The following is a 21,193-nucleotide window of genomic DNA, read 5'->3' as shown; positions in this document are numbered from 1 at the left end:
CCATCTGCCCCTCCTCCTGCTCAAGGTTGCTCTCTCTCTCTCTCTCTTTCTCTCTAATAAATAAATAAAATCTTTAAAAATATCAGTTATGCAATCACTCCGGAAAACAGTATACAGGTTCCTCAAAAAGTTGAAAATATAGCTACCCTATGACCCAGCAATTGCACTACTGGGTATTACCTAAGGATACAAATGTAGTGATTCAGAGGAGGCAGGTGCACCCGAATGTTTATAGCAGCCATGTCCACAATAGTGGCCCTCAACAGATGAATGGATAAAGAAGATGTGGTATATATACAATGGAATACTATGCAGCCATCAAAAAACTTAAAATTTTGCCATTTGTAATGACATGGATGGAACTAGAGGGTGTTATGCTAAGTGAAATAAGTCAAAGAGAGAAAGACAATTACCATATTATCTCACTGATGATGAATTTGAGAAACAAGACAGAGGATCATGGGGGAAGGGAAGGAAAAATAAAACAAGATGAAACCAGAGAGAGAGACAAACCATAAGAGAAATCTTAATCTCAGGAAACAAACTGAGGGTTGCTGGAGGGGAGGGGGAGTGGGAGTGATGGAGTGGCTGAGTGATGGACATTGGAGAGGACTTGTGCTGTGGTGAGGACATGTCCTGTGAATTGTATAAGAACCAAGAAAGGAACTAAGAAGGGAAATGATCTCTGAAAACTTTAAGACTTCAGTGAGAGAAATTGAAGAAGGCAGAAATAAATATAAAGGTACTTTGTGTTCATGGCCTGGAAGAATTAATATTGTTAAAATGTAAATACCAACAAAAGCCATCTATGGACTCAACACAATCCCTAACAAGATTCCGAAGACATTTTTTACTGTAGTTTAAAAAAAAAATCCTAAAATTTGTATAAAGTCACAGAAGACCTCCAAAAGCCAAAGTTATCCTGAGAAAGAAGAACAAAGCAGGAGACTTCACACCTCCTGATTTCAAGCTATAGTATGAAGTAACAATAATTAAAGCATTATGATACTGGCATGAAACCAGAGAAATAAAGCAATGAAACAGAATCAAGATCCCAGAAATAAACCCAAGTATATATGTTCAATTAATTTTTAACAAGGGAGCTAATACTACTCAATTAAGAGAAAAGAGTATCTTAAATAAATGGTGCTGGGAAAATTGAATACTCATGTTTAAAGGAATGAAACTTCACCTCAATCTTACACCACTCACAAAAATTTAACTTAATGTGGAATTTAAAGACTTTTGTGAAACCTGAAACCATGAAACTCTTAGAAGAAGATATAGGAGAAAAGTTCCTTGATGTGGGTCTCAGCAGTGACTTTTTTGGATAAAGCACAAGCCATAAAATCAAAATTGAACAAGTGGGATTACATCAAACTAAAAAGTTCTGCACAGCTAAAGAAATGATCAAAAGGCGAAAAGACAATCTACCGAATGGTAAAAAGTATTTGCAAACCATATACCTAATGAGGGCTTATTATTTAAAATGTATTTAAAAAACTCCTACAACTCAATAGAAAAAAGCAATCAATGTAATTAGCAAATGGTCAAAGAACATGAATATGTATTTTTCCAAAAAAAGATATATGCAAGGCCAGTAGGTACATGAAAAGATGCTCAACATCACTAGTCATGGGGAAATGCAACTCAGACCACAATGAGATGTTACCTTAGACCTATTAAAACGGCCACCATCAAAAAGACAAGAAATAACAAATGCTGGTGAGGATGTAGAGAAATGGGAATACTTATGTTCTTGTTGGTGGGATCATAAATTGGTACAGCTGCTATGGAAAACAGTATAGAGGATCTGCAAAAAAAATTAAAACTAGAACTACCATATGTTCAGCAATTCCACTTCTGGGAATATATCCAAAGGAAATGAAAACACTAACTCAGAAATCACCCCCTTCGTAGCAGCATTATTTACAATAGCCAAGACGTGGAAACAAGTGTTCATCAACAGATAAAGAAGTGGTATGTGTATGTCTGTGTGTATACACACACACAGAGTAATATTATTCAGCCATAAATAAGGAAATTCTGCCATTTGTGACAGTATGGATGGATCTTGAGGGCATTATGCTAAATGAAGTATGTCAAACAGGGAACAACAAATACTGTATATGATCTTAAATGTGGGATCCAAAAAGCAAAAGAGAAACCAAACTCAGAAAAAGAGATCTGACTTGTGGTTATAGAGGCAGGGATTGCAGGGAGCAGGAATTAGAGAAAGATGGTCAAAAGGTACAAAGTTGCAGTTTTAAGAAAAATAAGTACTAGGGATGTAATGTACAACATGATGACTGTAGTTACCACTGCTGTAGGATATGTGGAAAGTTGTTATGAGTAAATCCCGTGAGTTCTCATTACAAGAATTTTTTTTCATGTCTTATTGAATCTAAATGAGTTGGTAGATGTTAACTAATTTTATTATAATCATTTCACAAAATATGTAAGTCAGATCTTAATGCTGTACACATAAAATGAATAATCATGATATATGTTAATTATATTTCAATAAAATGGGGGAAAAGTTTATTATACTTCAGGTAACGAATGGCTGACTAATCAGAATGATGCCTTTTACAAATAATAGCCAACATTTAGTGAGCACTTAATATTGGACACACAGACATACACACAAGTGGTTAAGATGGTTACATAGGGAAAGAAAGAAAGAAGGAAAAAATAATTTTTCTGTATGCCAGATCATATGGAACTTAATAAATACTAGTTACAAGAATGACTCCTTCCCTTCATTTTCTGCTAGTCTGTGATCTCTTGCACCCTTTTCATTTACCATGCTTCCTTTGCAAAAACACCCGGTCAGCTTTTCAATTTCTCTTTTGTATACCCTGACTGCTGAGCACTGCTGAAGAAAGTCATGTAACCACGTAGACTGGATTCACTAAAATTAACCATTTCCAGCATCATTGAAATCTGCCATAATGGCAGTCCTACATGTCCTTAAGCAGCCATTCCTATTTACCTTTCTTTTACCTGTTTCCTCAAATCTGCCATACTTCCTCGTACTTCACTCCCAGCACTTGTTGACATTGGGTAATAGCTGTTTAAAATATCTTTGCCAGTATGAGCAAAAAGTGCTGTCATTGTTTTTTATTTGGATTTCAGTGATTCTCCTGAAAATGAATATTTAAAATATGTTTATTGAATGTTTGCGAATTGCTTGTTCATGTCCTCTGCAGTTTTTCTACTAGGTTTGGTCTTACTATTTCCTATACTTTATATGTAAAGAATACTAACTGTCATTTTTATTACAAATATTTTCTCCAAGTTATCATTTGCCTTTTAATTTACCTGTAGTATTTTCTAACAAATTTACTTTTAATTTTTACGTAGTAAAGTGTCAATTATTTTTAATGTATGGTTTTTTGGGAGTATGTGATACTTAAAAACTCTGGACAATCAGAAAATACACTTAGAATTTAATATATGATAAAGTTAGCATCTGACAATGGGAAAATATTAGATTACTTAATAAAATTTTTAGATTCATGTTCTTAGATGTTTTGTGGTTTCATTTTTACATCAAATTTTTAATCTACCTGAAGTTGATTTTTGTCCATGCTGGGGAGGAAAGATCTTACTTATTTTTTTTTTTTAATGGTTACCCATTTATTGTATTTTATTTTTACTCAAAAAAACCCAAGTTGTTCTGTTTTATTTCTCTTATAAAGTTAAAATGAGATTTGCAAGAAAATAGGAAAATAAAATGGATAATAAAATAGAAAAATAAAATGGATGACAAGGCATCTGTAAATTAAAACCTAGAACAGGATAGGAGATAAACAGGGAAAGAAAGTAATTGTAATTTGAATATTTTAAGTACAAGTTATGTGAGTTTATTATAGTTTATTATAGACTGTTACTGGTTTTTGTTGCCATTATCACTAATTGTGCCCTGAAATGTTTTTCTCAGATATAAATTAGGCTATACTTAGGGATATTTTAATGTTAAGTTGAGATTGGGATATGATACTGTGTACAGCTTGCATGCTGCTTACTTCTGCAGCCATTTCAGGTTTCTTTCAAGAATTGTCTTTCTTTCATTAAATTTTAATGTTCCATATTTTATATTTCTCTTATTCCGCATCTTGTAAATCACTGAATTCTTCTAAAAAGATTTTAGCCTTATAAAGAAAACACTGCTTACTCAGAATGGTCTTCATTAGCAAAGCACCCAAGTAGAAATTTTTGTTAATAAAATTTTAAGTAGATAGTAAAATTGTTGGGAAGATGGCCTTCAAAATGAAGGCATAGCCAGAAATGAGCTCTTTACATGATTCCGTCTGTGCTTTTAAAAAGACATATCTGGGAACTAACTTTATTCACCAAGAAAAAGAAGAAAATTCAAGGGCATCATTTTATTGACAGTTGTACCTTTTCTCTAACAAAGCAGTTTGAAGCACTTAAGTATTCAAGTATGTATATTCCCTTTCTTATTGGGCTCTCTTGAAACTTTTGTAACTGCAAACCTAGAAATATCTAATGGTAATATAGTCTTCCTTGGCTTATGATAGGTTTATGTCCCCAAAGTATTATAAGTTGAAAATGCATTTAATACATCTAACCTACAGAACATCATAGCTTAGCCTAACCTGTCTTAAACATGTGTAGAACATCTGTATTGGCCGGCAGTTGGGCAGAATCATCCAACACAAAACCTATTTCATAATGAAAGTGTGAAATATCTCATGCACTTTATTGACTGTTGTACTGAAAGTGAAAAACAGAAGGGTTATAAGGGTACAGAATGGTTATCAGTTGTTTCCCCTTGTGGTTGTGTGGCTGCCTGGGAGCTGCAGCTTGCAGCTCCTGCCCAGCATCAGGGGACAGTATTGCACTCCGTCTTGCTAGCCTGGGGGGGAAAAAAAACAAAATTCAAAATTTGGAGTGCAGTTTCTGCCAAATGTGCATTGCTTTTACCCCATTGCAAGGTCAAAAAATTCTAAGTTGAACCATCATTAGTCAGGAACTGCCTGTATCTATCTATGCTGCAAAATACACAATGCCATATCAATTTAAGCTAGACAGACATTTGTTATATTCACTAGTTTGCTATATTCCCTATAGTGATATGACAATTCTGTTTTAAAAGTATATGAGATGTCATAAATGAAACCCAAGTCAGAGGCATCTGGGTGACTCCGCCAGTTAAGTATCCAGCTGTTGGTTTTGGGTCAGGTCATTATCTCAGGGTCCTGGATCTAGCCTAACTCCTGGCTCAGCTGGAGTCGGCTTTCCCCTCTCCCTCCTGGGCTGCCCCTCCCTGCACTCATTGGTGTGTGCCCAGGCACCCTCTCTCTTTCTCTCTCAAATAAATAAACCTTTAAAAAAAAAAAAAAGAAACCCAAATTAATAGGGTTAATTTACCCAGACCTATGGAGGGGTTGGGAACGAAGTGGTCCTTTAAATAAATTCTTACTTAAATTTTAGTATTTAGTTAGTGTTTGGAATCTTCTTTCACTGTTCAAAGTGTAGTATATGGACCAGCAGGTTAGAAATCACTGTTCTTAGACATTCAGAAATCTTAGGCATGCTAGATCTACTGAATCAGAATATGCATTTTAACAAGATTCCCTGCTCATTCATATGCATGTTAAAGTATGAGAAATGCTGTTCTAGATGAATAGTTTGGGTTTTACGTTATTTCTTACAGAATGTTCCATTGGGAAAAACAAAAACAATATTTTCAGCTAAAATGCTTTTTAAATTTTAAATAAAGTTATGTGAAATAAAATGTTGTCATTATTTGAAGTTATTTCAAACAAATGTTAGTTTGCATTTTAGGATTCATTGTGGATATTTTTATCGACTTAAAAACTTTAATTCCATAAGTAAAAACATAAAACAGGAGGAAGTGTTTGGAGGTGATGGATCTGTTTTATGGCATAGAATTTGGTGATGGTTTCATGGTATACGGATCTCCAAGCTCATCAAATTATATACATTAAATAAGTACACCTGTTTGTTATGTCATCATACCTCAATAAAGTGATTTAAAAAACAGTTCTGTTTATTGTCAGTTGCTAGAACATATATGTACATAGATAGGACAAAAGGAGTCTATATATAAGATGAAGAAGAAAAATAGTTTTTTTTTTTTTTTTGATTTGCTAGTTTTGTTTCTATTTTTGAAAGAGGATGGATGAGTAAAAACTACAGAACAGAAAATTAGACCTTAAATGGAAAGTATTTGAAAGAATAGAACTAAAGTTCACAGTGGAATGGGAATGATGTCCTAACAGCTTTTGGAATTTTTTATGGTGCAGCCTTTTCATTTTCTTCTAAAACAGAGCACCTGTTTATACAAAGGATGAAAAGTGTCATGGTGAACAGTCACAGGAAGAATAACTGTTTAGTTTATAGCGCTGTATATTTTTTAAAAAGGGAGGTTCTAACATATGGAATGTGAATTTTCAGACTAAATGTTTTTAAATGTGAATTTTTTATAGTTCAGCTTTATCAGTTGGAAAATGTACATAAAGTTATGAATGTGTACTTCCTAAAGCACTTTTGTACATTAATAAGTATTAATGGTAACTTTATTTATGAATTTTGGATATTTTTATAAGACATTGTTGATTCTCAGGGTTTACATAATATAAACAAAAACATCAAGTAAACTTTTGAAGTGGAGATGTAACTGACAGTACACAAATCTTAAGTGTACAGTTAGTTGAATTTTTTATTTGTATATGCTCATTAATCTCCACCCAGATCAAGATATAAAACGTATGTCCAGCACCTCAGAAGGCTTCTTTATGCCTTTTCTCAGTACTGACTTCTATTTCCTGTTTTTGTGTGCTATTGAAATTCACATAAATAGGTTGATACAGTTGAACTTTTTTGGATCTGACTGCTTTCATTTAACGTATCTGTAAAATTTATCCATGTTGTCTACGGTAGTTCATTTTTAAATTATTATGTAATAATTCAATTGTATAAATACACCACGGTATATTGATAGATACTTGGATTGTTTCCAGTTCATAGGTATTGTCAATAAGGATCCTATGAATATTGTTGTCCATGTCTTTTGATGGATATAAATTTTCATTTTTCTTGTGTGTATATACAGGAATGGACTCTCTGGGTGTTGGGATTGATAGCTTTAGTAGGTACTGCCACTCATTTTTTTAAAGTGCTTGCATCAATTTACTCCACCAGAAATGTGTGAGGGTTTCAGTTGTTCCACATCCTGTCCAGTACTCGATATGGCTAATCTTTTTAATCTTAGCCATTATGGAAATTGTGTGGTGGTCATTTGTGATTTGTACTTTTCTGAAGACCAGTGATGTTGAGCCGTTTTTCATATATTTATTGGTTGCTGTATTGCCCTTTTGTGAAGTGTCTTTTGAAGTCTGTTACCAATTTTTCTATTGGATTATCTGTATTTTTCTTACTGATTTGGGGGGCGGTTAAAAAATGTATTCTGGATTCAAATCAGCATTACAAATATTTTCTCCCAATTTTGACCTGTCTTTTCACTGTCTTGATGGTATGTTTTGATGACCATAAGATCTTCATTTTAATTTTGTCCTATATCCTAACTTTTATTCATTTAATCTTTTCCTGCCCCTAGGTCATTAAGTTATCCTTACATGTATTTTCTAAGAAGCTTGGTGCTTTAGCTTCTACATTTAGGTCTTTGGTCCATCTCAAGTTAATTTTTGAGTATGCTGTAAGGTAGGGGTCAAGGTTAAAATCTTTCCCATTTGAATATCTAGTAGATCAGGCACTATTTATCATAAAGTCAATCCTTTCCCACTGAATTGCAGTGGAAACATTGTCAGAAATCACAAGACCATATATGTGTGGATTTGTTTTATAAATGTTTATTCTACTCCCATTGGTTTGTCTGTCCTTGCACCAATACCACACTATCTTGTATAAAGGTTAACCATTAGAAATACATTTCACTTAAATGAAATTAAATTGAAGTGAAAGGAGGGTATTAATTAGATATTTTTCTTCTTTCAATTTTCTAACCATTATTTTTTACAACATTATTAGTAAAATTGTAAGTCGTGTTTATACAACTGCCATAATTTTCACTTTGCCTTTGAAGTGTGATTCTGAGCTATTGCTAATCTGATAGATGTGTGTAAAAGTGCTTCATAGAATGTCAGTTTATTGAATGAAGTGAGTACAAGTAGCACTTGTATCATTTATCATTGACTCTGCTAACAGAGGCATGACTTTTGTTTCAAATTTGCACAGCTTTTAAAGACCTTAATTCAAGAGGGTAAAAAGAAGTTTTCTCATCAGCTCTTACTGGTGCATAAGATTTTTGTCATTGGCCTTCTGTTTTGATTGGCAACTGACAAACTCAATTTTTGAAAGATACTTTGTAAGGTTTTTTTGTTGTTATTTCCAAATGATACTATACTGTAGTTTATAACCTAGAAGAAGAAATTGCACATGAAAAATTAGAGTCTTAATCATATAGTATATATTGCTATATTGAAGCATCCCTGGAGGATTTGTTAAATTCTTGATTATTATTATTATTATTATTATTTTTTGTGGAAGGTTTTGGGAAACTGAGATACACACACACACACACACACACACACACACATTTCCTCTGGTTTATATAGTTGCCTATTTCTGTATTTTTTTTTAAGATTTTATTTTATTTATTTGACAGAGATAGATCACAAACAGGCAGAGAGATAGGCAGAGAGAGAGGAGGAAGCAGCCTTCCCGCTGAGCAGAGAGCCCGATGTGGGGCTCGATCCCAGGACCCTGGGATCATTGCCTGAGCTGAAGGCAGAAGAAGGCTTTAACCCACTGAACCACCCAGGAGCCCCCTATTTCTGTATTAAAGCTGTTAGAGTGCTGGCATATCTTACTGATTTATACTTATCTAAAGATTCCCCTAAGTCATTTTTTAATATGACTAGCTTCTGTGCATTTTGTATTACTTATGTATATGCATACATGTATATAAAATACCTGTATATTCTAATTTAATTTCTAAAATTATAAGCACACTTATTTTATTAAATATTTTAAAACATTGGAAATACAAAAAACAAAATAACAGTCATCAATCCCTGTTATCCTGAATTAATTGTTGTTAATGGGTTGACATGTTTCATTCAGTTTGGGTGATAGATGGATTTGTTATTTTTGTAAAATTGATATGCATAAACTCATTATAAGGATTCAGACCGTGCAGAAAAACACAAAGATGAAAGTTTTTAAAAATTTCTTCATTTAGAAATAATATTAAGTAACCATCATTACCATCAGTTTTTTTATTTTTTAAGATTTTATTTATTTATTTGACAGAGAGAGAGCACATGGAGGGGTACTGGTAGAGGGAGAAGCAGGCTCTCCACTGAGCAGGCAGGCGGATGTGGGGCTCTATCCAGCACCGTGGGATCATGACCTGAGCTGAAGGCAGATGCTTAACAAATTGAGCCACCCAGATGCCCCTCATTGCCATCCATTTAACAACATTTTAGATATCTTTTTTAATTGGGTGAATGCATAGAGAATACTTTTATAAAGATGACTTCATATTCTAGAGTCTTTCAATTTGAATTTGAATTTAATACAAAAAAGGAAACAACTGAAAGAGGTGTGAAACTTGAAATAAATATTTTCCATGGGAGATACTTTTTCTTCAATTTTGGCTTCAGCCTTGGCTTCATGTATTTCAGGGCTCTGTTATATGCATAGGTTTCTAATTGTCATGTCTTCTTAATAATAAACATATAATACCCTTCTTTGTTTCTAGTAGCAGTTTTTGTTTGAAGACTTTATTTTATCTGAAATTAGTATAGCTACTGTAGCTCTCTCTTGGTTTTTGTATGCAAGGTTTATCATTTCCCGTCCTTTGATTTTCAACCTTTTTGTGTCTTTAAATCAAAGTGTTTCTTGAAGACAATATATAGATGGTTGGATCATTCTTTTTAAAAAAAAATCCATTGCCAGTCTGCTTTTTGGATGGCATGTTTAATAAATTTACATTTAACTTAATTGCTGATAAGGTAAGTGCCATTTTGCTATTCTTGTATGTCTTAACTGTTTTTGTTCCTCTGTTCCTCTGTAACTGCCTTTTTTTGTGTTAATACTTTCTGGTATGCTACTTTAATTCCCTCTAGGAATTTAAATAATTACTATTTATTTAAGTAAACGTGTGTGAGAGTTTGTGAGTGTAGTTAGTTAGTTTCTTAGTGGTGCCCTGGGAATTATAATTAACATCTTAAGTTGTAGCAGCTCAGGTTAATACCAACTTACTTTCAATAGCATGTTAAAGCTTTACTCCTACATAGCCCAGTTTTCCTCTTCCTTTACACTGTTATTTGTACAAATTACATCTTTTAACATTGTGTGCTCAGTAACATGGAATTATAATTATTGCTTCATTTATTTATTTATTTATTCTTTTAAATCAGGGAAAATATAATTACAAATGCAAAGTACATTAATATTGTCTTGTATTCACCTATGTCAGAACCTTTACTGCTGTTCTTTATTTCTTCATAAGAGTTTAAGTTACTGTCTAGTAACATGCTTTAGCCTGAAGGATTTCCCATATTTCTTGTGGAACAGGTTTGGGACTCTGCTCCCCTCTCCCTCTCTACATACTTATAATCCCTCTCTCTCTCTCTGTCAAATAAATAAATAAAATCTTTTTAAAATATCTGTCTATATTAGTATTGTAAGTACTCAGAAAAATGTGTTTCAAAAAATTCAGAGAGAGGTCTTCTTGGATATCGTGATGCTGGCAAGTAGAGGTAGTGAACTTGGCATACCTTTCACTAAGTACCTGCTTCTCTACCAGTATTTTAGATGCAACAATCCTACTTAGTCCTTACAGAATCTCTCTGACGCTCTGTGTCCTTACCCAGGACCACACAACTAGTAAATGGTAATCTAAAATATAAAACTAATCTTTAACTTGTGTACTTAAGATTTTGGTGGCAGTGTTACACTCTATAGAATACAGTGTGTACTGTGTTTTTGTGAAGTGTGTAGCCCATTGGCCAATGCCCTGAAAAATTCCCCATGGTGCTTATTGAAAGGAAGATTCCTCGGCCACAAACCTGTGCATACTGAACCAAAATCTCTGAGATTTGGGCCAAGGGTGGGTGATGATTCTCAGTTATGTTACTGTTGGGGGAGTGCTGGTTTCTGGATTGCCTTTTTCTTATGACTTGGGCTAAAAAAACAAAACAGTAGGCCATTTCAAGTTTGTATAAAAATATAATTCTACAGTTCAAAGACCACTAAGTTTTCTAATTAAAGATTTTGTAATATGTCAAAGCTTTACATCTTTTATATGTATTATTTAACTATGAGTTGCATTTATTCATGCATTAAATTTCAGCGGAAAAATATAAGCAGTGGATGAACTACCCTTTATTTTAGGTTGAACTCCCACCACCTGATCTTGGACCAAGTTTGGCATTAAATCAGACACTCACATTGTTGCGTGAAGTTTTGGCCTCTCACGATTCTTCAGTTGTACCATTAGATGCCCGTCAAGCTGACTTTGTGCAAGTATGTTATAAGTCATTTTTAATAATTACTTATTGCTTGTCTATTACACATTCTGTTAAAATTCTGGCATTTTATAACCCATACATTTTAACAGTCGTTCTCATTGATTCTTCCTTCAAATATTGAACCAGGTCTCTTTATTTTTGAAGAGTATTTTATTCAGTGAAGCTCGTTGTAAAAAACATTATGATTACTGTAACCTTTAATCTTTTTAAAAATGTACTTCTGTAAGTTGGCCCCCTTCCAATTTGAGTTTCACTGACTGGGGAATAAAAAATAAACTTCATTGTGTTTGCATTTATAGGTTTTATCATGTGTCTTGGATCCTCTCCTCCAAATGTGTACTGTATCTGCCAGCAATTTAGGCACAGCTGACATGGCCACTTTCATGGTCAATTCACTATATATGATGAAGACAACACTAGCTCTGTTTGAGTTCACTGACAGACGTCTAGAAATGCTGCAGTTTCAGGTAATTTTACCGTAAGATGACAGCTCACTGTGATGGGGCCTTTTTTCTGTATATGATCTCGTTACTGGCCTTAATCCAGTTTTAGTGACCTACTTTTTATAAATCCTTTGGTTTAGTCTGATAGAAGTCCACATACACACACATACATAAACACACACTCTTGGTATTTTGGATTTGTTTGGGGGAAGCTAGAATATATAATAAATATGATATTTTATTCAAACCATAGTTTGTGATGATGGAATGAAGCTTTTCTTATTGATTGGAACAGTTATTCTGTATGCAGATTTCAGTTTCTGAACTGTGAATAATATGCTATATTTTTCAAGCTTTCTAGCTAGTGCAGAAGGTGTTACAGAGGACAGATATATTTTTATCTATGTGTAAACCAGTGTTAGGCAAAACATTACAGTTTGTTATACCAGTGACTCTAGTCCTATAAGCCAAATGGTATCACTTAAGAGTTTGTAAAATGGCTAAAACAAAGCATTTTGTAAAATTTACCCGATACTTGGCTTCTGATTTTAAAATAGTGAGTTTTGGTAAATATAATGTTTTTAAGAAAAAATTCTGAGTGTTCTGTGTTATTGCAAGTATGTAAGTAATTTGGCAGTGGCTATGGTAAAAATTCATTTGTAAAGTTTTGGGGGTTTCTAAGGAATAAGCTTTGGTACATATAAACTTCTGATATTTTCTAATTTCTAATTCCTTTTGAAAGAAATATAATGAAGTATGATTAATTTTTCTTTCTTATATTACTTTTTTTGTGGAATTAGTAAAATTCTTTATTTAAAAAAAATTTCATTGCTTTTGACTATATTTATCACTAACTCAACCCCCAAACTCTGCCATTTGTCTCAGTCGTAAGAAGTTCAGATATATCAGGTATTCATGGATCTGTTTTATCCCCAATTATCTGTGTTTCTTAACTATTCCATGGTCATGTTTTGCATTCCAAGGGGACAAGCCCCAGTGTGTAAGTACGTGTGAAGCCTGTGTTTATTCCATGCTTGCTGATCGGCTGTTGGCCAACGATGGTTGCATGGCTCAGCCCCAGAGTCAGTGGTAGAGAGGATTGCACAATAATGCAGATAGGGAAGATGTGGTGTGTTTAGGCCCTCCAAAGAAAGTTCACCTTGTGGAGTAAAGGATTCTTGATTTTCAGAGCTTTCCTATCAATTGTCTATTAATTTCCTTCAACTCTTACTTGCCTTCTTCCAGTGTTTCAAGAAAGGAGTTCAGACTAGTCTGATTCTTTCTTTGTGGTAACTTAGTCTGTCCATCTGGAAGCTTGTAAGGATTCTCCTTCGAGTTGAGATATTTCCTCAGGATATTTTTTGGCATGTCTCTTTTTCTGTTATTTCCATTTGGATTTTGCAGAGCCATTTCAGTCTGAAGATTCATCCCTTTCTTTTGCTCAATAAAGTTTTTTACTATCTAATTAATTATCACTTTTCCATCTGTTACTTTTTATATTCTGAAGCTCTTGCCCCTTAGTTGGTTTTATCTCCAGAATCTCTCTTCGAATTTCTTTTTATACTCTAATTTAATCTTTCTTTGATGTTACTGTATTACTTTTCTTCTGTTCTTCTTCAGATACTCATTTGGTTCTTAGCAGTAACTTTTTCATCAAATGTTTATATTTGCACATCTTGTTTTTCTTTGATTTCCAGTAAGTCTAATGACTAAAGGCTCTAATTGTAGTTTCTTGGGCATTCACTTATAAAAAAAAAAAAGTTAAAGAACTCTGTGTCTTTTAGTAGAGTTGCCTCCGGAAAAGATTTGTTCTAATTATTCAGATGAGTTTTCTCTTAGAATATACTCACCTCTCTTAAGTTAGTTGTAAGTTTTTTAAGGGGAGAGGTGCTCAGCTATTGGCAAGCATCCAGATATTAATAGCACCGTTAGTGTTAAACTGCGCCATGGACAAACAAACTGGTAAAACAGAGGGAACTCCCTGGTCAAGAAAAGATGGAAGACCCCAAACTCTTGGGCCTGTACTGGTAAAAGTAAGGGAGCAGCAGACTTCTTCCCACTAAGGGTTGTTTCAGTCCATCAGGGTAGTCTAACTTGTGTGGATTCTGCCTCCATTAGCATTAGCATTAGATGGGTTCCTCAAAGATATTACGAAGCAGATGAGCACATACAACTTAAATCTGCTAGCTTAAGCAGTTCCTAACCTTAAATCTTTGACCAACCTTCTGCCAGTCCTCAATTCTCCCCTGATTCTAACAAACCTGCTTCTCCAGATGGCACATTTGATTCGTTGAGTTGGTCCAAGAAGTTGGAAGGGTAAGGGAAATGTGGAGGTCAGGAACATCAGGCCTTCATCTTCCCAGAAGTCTTTCTAAATATTTTATTTTACACTGTTGTTATTTTTACTGTTTATTGTTTTTTGTTTGTGTTTTGCTTAGTGCGATCTTTTAAAAGAACTGACAAACAACTCAGATTTTTTGACTAGTGACTAGTCCTAGAGTCCTCTTCAGTTATTTTTAAAGTGAGACTTTCTCTCCCTTTTGTAGGAGGACTTCCTGTTTGGGGAAGGAAAAGCTTTGTCACAGAAGCAGCCCATGTGGCTCATGGTCTGGCCTCATAGGCACTGCAAGGAGCAGGTCCCTGATGAAGAGCCGACTCCACAGTGGTCTACTTCTACTCTCATCAGTCTTATTCCCCTTTTAAAGTATTTTCTTTCTATTGTGTTTTATTTTAGATTGAAGCACATTTGGACACACTTATAAATGAGCAAGCTTCTTATGTTTTAACTAGAGCAGGCTTGAGTTCTATCTATAACACCGTACAGCAACATAAGCCTGAACAGGTAAGCACATGGGTGTTCCTAACTGGAGAAATGCCCATTTAGAGCATGGGTTCTAGAGCTGAACTGTAGCTTGAATCTTAGCTCTGCCACTTAATAGTTTGCTTTGTTTTAAACTGGGAAAGTGACTTATCTCTGTGTCTTTCATCTGTGGAACTAGGATAATAATAGTATTTCTATTACAGTATTCTGAAAATAAAGTGAGAAAATACAGGTACAATTCCTAGATGACTACCTGAGATGTAGCAGAGTGCCCCCAAATATTAATTTTTACCTTGGTAATTTTGGTTAAAAATATGGGGAAAAGCTTAGTAATAAAATGTATAAAGGATATTCATACTGGTGAATTTTCTAACTTCCTATATCACTATCAGTTAATTGAATGCATAGGTTACTGTGTAAATGTAGTCATCCCCTTTCTAACTTGGCGAATCTTGGTCTATTATTTTGGAAAGGTAAATATTTTGAGGCCAGCATAAGATCTTGTAAAGTTACAGGACTCCAGTGGAAGTAGAGAAGGGAGTGGGGGAACCCGAGAAAACTAAGTAAGGATCTTTCTTTAAAAAGCAGAGAACTCATTTAAATGGCATTAACATGAAGAATATTTTACAGTCCAAGAACTTCTAAATGAAGCTCTCAAAAATTACCAGTTCCAAATTTTTTATTCTGATAAAGCAGCAAGTAAATTTCTATCAAAGAGAAATCAATTCTGCTGCTGTTGTATACTACTGAAAACTGTCAGAGTGCAACTTCAAGCCTCCATGATTTACTGACATTTTCTAAGTGCTTCCTTGCATTTTTGCCTTGCTTGTGTGTAAATCGGAAATATACTGGTGTTCTCATTGTTAATAAACTTGTGCTTGTCACTCCTTCCAACAAATATGATGGTGTGCCTTCATGCTAATTATGCAGAAATGATCAAGTCATAGTCCCTGCTCTAGTTGAGGTTGAAGAGGTGACACTTGAGTTCTTTGGAAAGGGGATGAATTTCCAAATTTGGGGTATCTATTAATAGACTATATTTCATAATTGAACTATAGCGCTATAGCGCCTTTTATTTACATCTTATTTTTGCTGTTTTGTTTTGGTTTTTTTTAGGGCTCTTTAGCTAATTTGCCCAACCTAGATTCTGTGGCACTGAAGGCTGCAATGGTAAGTGAATAGTAAAGCATTTCAACGTAGGTTTCCTCATAAAACATTATTAATTTTTTCCTGTGTGATAATTTTGTCCTGGATGGTAATTTTATCTCTTGATATACTGCATATATCTATAGTATATTTATAGTATAGCTATTTACACAACTAAATAAATGTGAAAAGTAGACAATTACGAATTATGGTAATGCTGTTAGTTTAATTATACAGATCCAGATCTGGGAGTCAGCCCCTGCATCTTGTCACTAACCAAATGCTGATAATTTTACGTCTTGTTCTGTCAAATATCTCCTCTTCTGTCTACCGTGTTATTGTCCTTGTAGTCTAAGATGCATCAGTAGCTACCTATTTGGTGTCCTTGCATCTACCATTATAACCTTCCCTTCTTCCTGTAGCCAGACATAACTTCTTAAAACTTAAATCAGATTCTTCCCCCCACTTCAGTGGTTTCCTTAATGCTTTTGCCAGTAAGGATTAAAATCCTTTAAAGAATAGTAGAAGACCTGCATGAACTGATCCCTGTTAGCCATTCTCTTTCTCACCTCAAGCCTTCATCCATGCTGTCACATCCATTCTATCTCTCTGACCCCCCACTACACACACACTCTTACTTAATCTCTGTTCATCTCTTAAGATCTCACTTCAGATATCCTTTCCTCAGATTCTTTTGCCAAATGCAGAAACTAGATCCATCCTCCTGATTTACACTTTTATAGGGCTTTGGTATTTTCCTTCATAGCATCCATAACACAATTCGTAATTTTATATTTATTTCCATTTTTATCTGTTCATGATCTTTCTCAGTAGATCATAAGGTCTTTGAAGCTAGGGACTGTCCTCTTTTGCTCACCATTATTTACACTTTACCTAATATAGTACCTTCCTAATAATAGGTACTCAATAAATATTAGTTGAGTGATTAGGTAAATTAACAATTAACAAATACAGTGGATTTAAGAAAGTAAGGTAGACTTGAACTCTGATGACTTTTCTTGTTAATACTGTTATTCAAAAGTTTAGTGAAGTAGATTAAGGCAAGTGACTTGGATTCAGAATTTTAAAAGTAAATATTGCTGATACTGACTATATTAAGAAGTTGACACTGTTAGGGAATTTTAGTTAGAATGTTAAAGCAGTAACTCGTTTTGATCACAAAGAACTCATTATTTGTACCATGGTATGTTTGCTAAGTTTTAACCCTTAGAAGTGATGATTGTGTTTGAGATGTCTACTAGCAGATATATGCACTTTATGTTTTGCTCTTTCTCTACTTCATGTAGGTTCAGTTTGATCGTTACCTGTCAGCCCCAGACAGCTTGCTGATGCCACAGCTGAACTTTCTTCTAAGTGCCACAGTGAAGTAAGTATTTTTTGTGTGTGTGTGTTTCAACTAGTTGGTAAAGATTCATATATTTTTAAAAATACCAAGCACATTTTTTAGAAAAAATTTACGTTGAATAGTAGATTTACCTTTGAAGATCTATAGTAACCAACCTTGTTTTATGTCTGAGCACCCCTATGAGATCTGACCTGACCCTATTCATACTTATTGCTTATATATATACAGCTCCAAAGTCTCTATTCAGTGAATGGTTTATAAAATGAATATGAATATAATGGGATGTGTATAGCCATAATACAAAATTCCCTTGTATTAACAAAGATGTCCAAATGACATTTAAAATGTTATGGAAGATGAATAATATATTAATTGTGCAGTGCAGATGAACTACTTTATAGATTATTTTGGATCTGGAGATAGATTTTTAATTGTTCAGTATCATGTATTTATCAGGAATATGTTCGAGACAAAGAACTGTGCATTAAAATCTTAGAATGTTACGGTTAGAAGAAACAGAGTTGATATTGTCTGACTTTCTTGATTATAAGGAAGATATTGACAAATTGACACCCAGTTGTGTATTAAATGCTTCCTATATAACAGGCAAGGACTAAGATTCAAAAGACATTTGCCCTGTCTGCATGGAGATTATAGTCTGTTGGATCAATTAGACATGTGAACAGGTATTTATATTAAAAAGTAAGAAAAGAATCAAACTTGAAGAACATATTTCAGTTATCTGCAAGGATGCAGTGGTACAAAGTGGTGGGTGGTACATTCGTTTTCTCTTGTTCTGGAGAGTAGGTCTACAGCAGTAAATAAAGCAAGGAGGCAGCTTTTGGTTGAACATACAGAAAAATTTGGTCTCAAATAGAATAGGCTGGAAATGGGATGGACCATTTTTTTCTCAGGCATAAAGTTAGGGAATTTTCCCATATTAGGTGTAGTTAAGAGTGAATGATTTTAATTTTTTTTTATTTCATATTTTATTATCCTTTATAGTATAAAGATCTTATACTATCTACATAACTGGTATTCTTTTTTTTTTTTTAAGATTTTATTTATTTATTTGACAGAGAGAGAGAGAGATCACAAGTAAGCAGAGAGGCAGGCAGAGAGAGGGGGGAAGCAGGCTGCTTGCTGAGCAGAGAGCCCGATGCGGAGCTAGATCCCAGGACCCGGAGATCATGACCTGAGCCGAAGGCTTAATCCACTGAGCCACACAGGTGCCCCTACATAGCTGGAATTCTAAAGACCGGAGAGATTATAAAAGGAACTCTATTATGCCATGGCTCAAATTGTGTGTGTTTCTTGAATTTTTTTTTTTTTTAAATGAATACCTATAGGTCCTTTAGGTTTAACCACACGTTTCAGTCTTAGTATTTGAGTATTGAGTTGTTTGGGGCATCAATAAATATGAAACATACTGTTATTCTTTTCATAATATGCCAGTTGAGGGGAATTTTTAATGTGTTTTATAAAGGATGGCATGTAGCCAGATGACAAAAAGGAGAAAATGGACATATTTGGCTATAAAACACTTGAAGTTTTTGATTTTTTTTTTCCCACAGAAAACAACAATATAAACTGAGTTAAAATACAAACAGTAATGTGGAACAATATTTGCAAGTTATGTAACACACAAGTTATCCTTGATACGTTATCCTTAATATAGAACAAAATCCTGCATATCAGGACAAAACAGAAAAACAGGCACTGTATGTTTGGACAGTTCACAGAAGAAATGGAAATGGCGAGTAAATATATGAGAACATATTAGTGATCAAAAATGCAAAATAAACAGCATTGAGAATTTCTGCCTATTAGATTACTGACAATAAAAAGTTTGTTATGTGTTAATGGAAAGGGTCTGGGAAAATGGAGATTATTTCATATGCTCTTGATGAGAATATAAATTAGTACAGTCCTTTTAGAGGGTAATTTGACAACATTCATCAAAATTTTAAAAACGTGGGGCACCTGGGTGGCTCAGTGGGTTAAACCGCTGCCTTTGGCTCAGGTCATGATCTCAGAGTCCTGGGATCGAGTCCCACATCGGGCTCTCTGCTCAGCAGGGAGCCTGCTTCCTCCTCTCTCTCTGCCTGCCTCTCTGCCTAACTTGTGATTTCTCTCTCTGTCAAATAAATAAATAAATCTTTAAAAAAAAATTTTTTTTAAAAACGTATGTCCTTAAACTCAGGAATACTTCTCAATAGATTTTTACCCCCCTTTCATAAACTTTAAATAATAGTTTAAAGTTACAGAACTAGCAGTGGGATTAAGCACTTTCTATGACTGTATCTGAATTCTTTATCTGTGAGGACTCCTCAGATTCTCTAAAGTTTAAATGATATTTCAAATCAAATTTTTGTCTTCTATTACTGCAGGATTTCAGTTTTCCATTTTATTCAGTTTTCAGGATTTCAGTTTTCCATTTATTCAGTTTTCCATTTTATTGTTTTATTGATTAACAATAATAATATAAATTTTGTTGTTAACAGCCAAATAAATGAACATAGTTTTTGTAATATTGTCTTAAAATCTAAATTTTTAATTAGTATTTTGTTTTTATAGTATATACCTAACATCCCATTACAAATTCTAATATAGTTACATTTAAGAATTGAGAAATGCATGTAAGTAATAATAGAACAACTAAGAGAAATTGGTTACTACTATAACTATCACTTTTTTCATTCAGAAAATTTCTAAGATGTTATTTGCAAAGTATTCTAAAATTAAAGTGTAACTTGTGAATACATTTTCAGAAGAAAAAAATGTATCAATTTGGCTACTTATTTTAAAAATCAGGGCTGCTTTGAAAATAGGACATTTTACACAGTGAAATTAGATTCACCATGAAAGCAGACTTTCTAACTGCTTTTCCTCCTTTCTTTGATTGATGGCTTTTTCTTATTTTCAAAATTAACTTTTATCCTTATTTCTGCTACTGTGTAGGCACAGTATTTATTTGATCTTATTTCTGAAGCATTTGAGACAATAGGACAAAACTTTTATTCAGTTAAATTTTGAACCTTTTCAAAATGTTAATTCACTTTTAACCAAAATTTATTTCATGGTTTTATGTCACCAATTTCTTTTCTATTCATATTTTATTTAAAATGTTTATTGTTTCTTTGAAGTAGATCTTTCAAATGTAAAATGCTCTTTTTAGTTATTTTAAAATTTTATTAATATTCTGCTCTCCTGCACTTTACTATAGCTGCAGTACCTTTTGGACACCTATCACTCTTGTCTCCCTTCTCTTTGTCTTAGAGTTTGACTGCTTTTCAAGAGAGATTTTGATTAAATGCCTCAGCCTTGAAATAAACTATTGAAAAAATTTAAGTAGCCAGGAAGCAAAGTTGTATAGAAAATGAAGAAAAGGGAAAGAAATTAGTTTTAAGGAATTCTTCCTTACTTTCTTCCTTGGGGTGAATTAGAAGGGTGTGTTCCTTTTTCAGGGCCAAACTCCAATATTCACCTTTCGGTGGTGTAAATACAGAGATTGGATTACAGAAACCACAGTTAAAAATACATAAGTTGTTCTCAATGGCTTTTCTTGATGATTCAGAATTATGTATATGAGGAGTTTAAGAAATAAAGGAAATTATAGATGCTTCCTAAAGTGAGCATAATAGAAATTGGATATGATTTGAGAACCCTTGTTCAGGAATCTTCCTCTATTATATATACTAGGAAGATAATGTAATGATTAAGAAATAATGCCTTTAAAGGAAATTTTTTTTAAAGAGGTAGGCAGGATAATTTTTCTTTTTCCTCTTTTCTTAACTGCCTCTTTTTAAGCCACCCATATTAACCATCAGCAGAACCTGTATCAACAAAAATAAAGTACATTTGG

The 21,193-nt window shown here is 33.8% G+C and overlaps 1 protein-coding gene across 2 annotated transcripts in view; it reads left to right on the top strand.

Moving 5' to 3' along the window:
- COG6 (component of oligomeric golgi complex 6) overlaps positions 1-21,193 on the top strand; it is a 79,004-nt gene that overhangs the window by 45,013 nt on the left and 12,798 nt on the right. For both annotated transcript variants that reach the window (XM_004779236.3, XM_004779237.3), the window contains exons 14-18: positions 11,416-11,547; positions 11,852-12,019; positions 14,730-14,837; positions 15,933-15,986; positions 17,270-17,349. In XM_004779236.3, the coding sequence (XP_004779293.1) occupies positions 11,416-11,547; positions 11,852-12,019; positions 14,730-14,837; positions 15,933-15,986; positions 17,270-17,349 (542 nt within the window). The remainder of the gene's footprint in view (positions 1-11,415; positions 11,548-11,851; positions 12,020-14,729; positions 14,838-15,932; positions 15,987-17,269; positions 17,350-21,193) is intronic.

This window comes from Mustela putorius, unplaced genomic scaffold (assembly GCF_011764305.1).
Source record: "Mustela putorius furo isolate JIRA1106 unplaced genomic scaffold, ASM1176430v1.1 tig00004013_pilon_pilon_pilon, whole genome shotgun sequence".
NCBI classification, from domain to species: Eukaryota; Metazoa; Chordata; class Mammalia; order Carnivora; family Mustelidae; genus Mustela; species Mustela putorius.
Note: the sequence above shows the minus strand (reverse complement) of the source record. Positions and strands in the feature narration are given on the sequence as shown.